Genomic DNA, 4,372 nt, shown 5'->3' with positions numbered 1-4,372 from the left:
ACAGACACAGTGACGATGAAGATTGATACAGGAGATCACCCACCTGTGAATTTGAAACCCTATCGAACCCCGATTCATAAAAGAAAAATTGTAGAGGAAACGGTGTCTGAGATGTTGTAGGCGGGGGTAATTGAACACTCCACCTCGCCGTGGATTTTCCCCGTGGTTATCGTGGAGAAGAAAGACGGTGGACACAGATTTTGTGTGGATTTCCGGAAGCTGAATGCCATTACGAAACCCTTAGTGGTGCCTTTGCCCCTAATGGATGACATACTGGCTTTGTTGGGTAAAGCGAGATGCTTTACCACCCAGGACTTGGGATCAGGTTACTGGCAGGTATCCCTCGATGGGGACGATCAAGAGAAGGATGCGTTTGCATGCCATGCAGGACTGTTTAATTTTAGATTTATGCCTTTTGGCCTCTGGAATGCACCAGGGGTCTTCTCACAATTGATGTCGATAGTTTTACGAGGGTTGGAAGTGTTTCTGGTGGCGTAGTTGGACGATATTTTAATCGTTTCACGAACGCCTGAGGAGCACTTTGCACATTTGACAGAGGTATTTGGGAGGTTGCGCCTACACCAACTAAGAATAAAGCTACCCAAATGTCAGTTTCCTAAGAAGGAGACCAAGTATTTGGAGTTTGTGATCGATGAGGCTTGAATAAGACCGGCCATAGACAAGGTGGATGTTATCAGGTCTCTACCTGAGGCGAAAACCGTGCGCCAACTCCGAGGGTTCATTAAAATGATCGGCTATTATCGCGGATTTATACCTGAATTTAGCCGACTGGCCGCTCCCATAGTAGCGTTGACAAAAAAGCACGCCCGTTATAAGTGGACCCCACAATGTCAGAGGGTTTTGACGCCCTGAAGGAGCAGTTGGCTGCTATATCTTTGTTGGCGTATCCGGATCTAAGTAAGCCGATGGTTCTGTATACAGACGCGAGTGATACGTGTATAGGGGTGGTGCTGATCCAACAATACTCTGAGAAGGAAGCCCCCCTGCCTGGCATAGCAGAGGAAATTCCGATATATTTCCTGTCGCATAAGTCATCCAAAACCCAACAGAGGTGGCCAGTGATTGAGAAAGAAGCTTTCGCGATAGTATATGCGGTACAAAAACTAAATTATTACTTGAGCTGTGCTGAATTTGTGGTAAAAAGTGACCACGAACCGTTGAAATATTTATTTGAGGCAGATTGGATGAACAAGAAGATCCAACACTCAGGTTGTCCGGTTATCAGTGGTGAATAGAATATTTCCAGATTCCAGAGCAGCTGGAATTCGAAGTCATCTGATTAGAAACGGAAATGGATGAAAGGTCTTTTCAAGTGGGAGTGATTAATTCCCACACCATAAAGGAAAGGCTGGACTGGAGTGAGACAGATGTAGCTGATGCTGAGCTTATAGTCGACCCAGGTTGGGTCGAAATAATTGAAGCCGGTCAAGAAGATAAGGAATTGGCAGGATTGAGAACTCGAGTGAAGGAGGGTCGAACCCAAAAATGCACCCTCCACTACCATATGCTGTATTATATTGCCGGTCGAGACGGAGACATTGGATTAAAGATGGGGGTGCCAGCCCGCCTACGGAGAGAAGTCCTGGATCAACCCCATGAGAAGGCGAAGCATTTAGGAACCGAGAAGACGTATCAGTTGATATTTATAAATTATTATTGCCCGGGACTGGACAAGGATGTTGTAGAATGGGTAAATAGTTGCGTAACATGTCAGCCACACAGTAGATACCACCCACTTGCTTTACTGGCGGAAACAGATGTTCCGCAGCATCTCTTCCAGAAAATGAGTTTGGACATTTCCGTACCCTACCCCGTGCCAGAGCGTGGTAATCATTATATCGTGAGCATAGTGGACTGGATTACTAACTGACCAGAGGATTATACCGTGACAGATAAGACTGGCCAGTCGGTGGCCGGTGTAATCATAGGTGAGATTTATCCGAGGTATTGGGTCCCCAGAACAATTAGTTACCGATAATGGCACAGAGAATGTGAATAGGATTATGAAGGAGGTACTTTACGAGCTTTGTATGCAGCATGTGTTGACCTCCCCTTATCACACGCAGAGTAAGTCCAAGGTCGACCGATTCCACAAGACGCTGGTGAATATCATGGGTCAGCTTGTGACTGATAATCCGGCGAAATGGAATCGGTTCCTCACACAAGCCTTACCAGCAGTGAGGTTCACGATGAATGAAACATCGGAATTCTCACCGTTTGAATTAGTGTTTGGAAGGGATGTGGTGCTCCCGATTGATAATATTTTAAGGCCATGTAGGAAGTATTTGGGGGAGCAGCATAACCAAATATTGTTGGAATAGCAACACAGAAATTTGCCCAGGTAAGGGACCGTATTAAACGAGCACAAAAGAAGCGGAACGCTCGAGTGAACAATGATCGAAGGGAAGTGGAATTCAAGGTAGGAGACCCTGTGTATTATAAGGCACAAACGAGAAGGGACGCTGGACTCCTTATTATCGAATAGTAGATTCGACTGCCCCTCTTTCATTTATAATCTGGGACCAGGTTGCTGGGAAAATAAAAAGGGTACACGCCAATGATCTGAAGTTGGCGAAATTGGAATATGATGTCAAACTCGTTCCGTGGAGATCGGGGAGACGACCACGTAAGGCCATCTTGGTTGCACCCCAGGAAATGGAAACCTCAGATGAGGAGAGAGAGTCCGTTCACCTCGACGTAAATGTAATGAGCACGCTGAGAAATCGGATTAATAAAACGGCGATCCCAGACCCCCGGGTATGGCAAGAGGCCGGAAATCGGCGCCAATCTGGACGGATTTCCGACCTGAGGACTACGGAGGGCGTTGCTGTTGTAGAAGATCCTGGAGAGGGGTCGAATGCGGCAGTGAAATTCTGTCGATAGGTTCGAGTGGAACCTGGGAGGAAGAAGACCAAATCCCTCTATTCGTATTGGAGGAACGGTTTACACTGGGACCGAGAGGGACTCAGGAAATACCTCTGAAAGACAGATTAAGGGGAGCGACGGCCAGAAGAGGAGAGACATCCTATTTTTAAATTGAGTCAGATCAATGTTTTTTTTATTTTGGAATGGGGAGAAGTCCTCCTAGTGGGAAATTACAATATCAAGTTTATATGAGTTGATCTAATGAAAAAAAAAAAGAAAGGGAAAATTAATAATTGTACCTAGATTGGGGAAATTGAAAGTAATTCCTTAATGTGGAGATATTAATTTAAGAATTGGATTGGGTTTTTGTTTAAAATTTAACTAATTATTCTTTTTCTTCTCTCTTTGTTTTTCTCTTCTCTTCCTCCTCAAGCGGACATATATATATATATATATATATATATATATATATATATATATATATATATATATATATATATATATATATATATTCATATGAAATGGATGGTCGAGACCTGACTTTTGGAAATTTGGAGGGTTTAAATGATTTTTTTGAAAAAAAATGTTACCTCAGTTTGGAAGGATTTCAATATTTAACTGAACACATTTTAGTTAGTCCAGTTGGGAACAATTAGAATCATTCATTCCGGCGATTAAATTGACTGTTGGACGAATTAAGATTTTTCCTCAGTAATGCATGATTTCTGAATCAAGGGCTTGGAGGCCGATTTCTGAATGAAGAATAATTGAAAATAATTATTGGCATCCCTGAATGAAGAATCGTGCATTCAACTTAACACAAAAAAGCGACTTAATTATTTTTTCTCGGCCTTGCGAGGGCCGCTAGAAAAACATTACGTATTTAAAAAAGAAAAATAGTAAATATTGGCTGATGGCGGTAAGGGGGCCATGTGCCGTTGTAATGATCGTCGGGTGGTCCACGGTTTTGGATCCGGCCGGCAGTGACCCTGCATAGGCCCTGTAGTCATTCATAGGTGTTGTTAAGGGAAATGGGAGGGAGAAACAGGTGTACTATGAAGATGTGTATACAGCGCTAATGGCTGTTTGGTGCAAGAATGGAAAAGGAGCGAGGCTATGAGCACCTCAGGGCAATTGCATAGGTTGCAGGAGAGAGAGACTGGTTCGAAACCGTCTGTGATTCTGGAAAATGCGGCTGCTGATACTGATGAAACGAGACGCAACGTAAATGCCTCCCTAATGCTGAAATCCAAGGGAACTGAAGACGATTTGAAGATCTTCTTTTCTTTTCTCTCTGTTTTACCCAAAATTATGGCAGGGTGCTGAACAGTCGAAAGAAAAATCTTAACGATACCTTAAATGACCGTCTATTGAGGTGAGAAAAAGTCCTCAGGGGAAGAAAATCGTACAAGATGCTTATGAAAGAAGACTTGAACTGGGAAATAAAAGGCGATGGTCAACTACAACTGCTTAAATGGAGAAATAT

General features: G+C 43.5%; 1 protein-coding gene across 1 annotated transcript; it reads left to right on the top strand.

Moving 5' to 3' along the window:
* Positions 1–1,312: 1,312 nt before the first annotated feature.
* On the top strand, positions 1,313–1,891 carry LOC145291100 (protein NYNRIN-like). Its single transcript, XM_080136616.1, has one exon. The coding sequence runs from the start codon at positions 1,313–1,315 to the stop codon at positions 1,889–1,891; it is 579 nt and encodes a 192-aa protein (XP_079992742.1).
* Positions 1,892–4,372: the final 2,481 nt, after the last annotated feature.

Source organism: Euprymna scolopes, chromosome 12 (assembly GCF_053919585.1).
Source record: "Euprymna scolopes isolate OS-2025 chromosome 12, ASM5391958v1, whole genome shotgun sequence".
Lineage (NCBI taxonomy): Eukaryota > Metazoa > Mollusca > Cephalopoda > Sepiida > Sepiolidae > Euprymna > Euprymna scolopes.
The sequence above is the reverse complement of the archived record's forward strand: the minus strand, read 5'-3'. Positions and strand labels throughout refer to the sequence as shown.

Bases quoted from the DNA above. Each gene is read 5' to 3' on its own strand.
- LOC145291100 (XM_080136616.1), top strand. From the start codon at position 1,313: ATGGATGAAAGGTCTTTTCAAGTGGGAGTGATTAATTCCCACACCATA.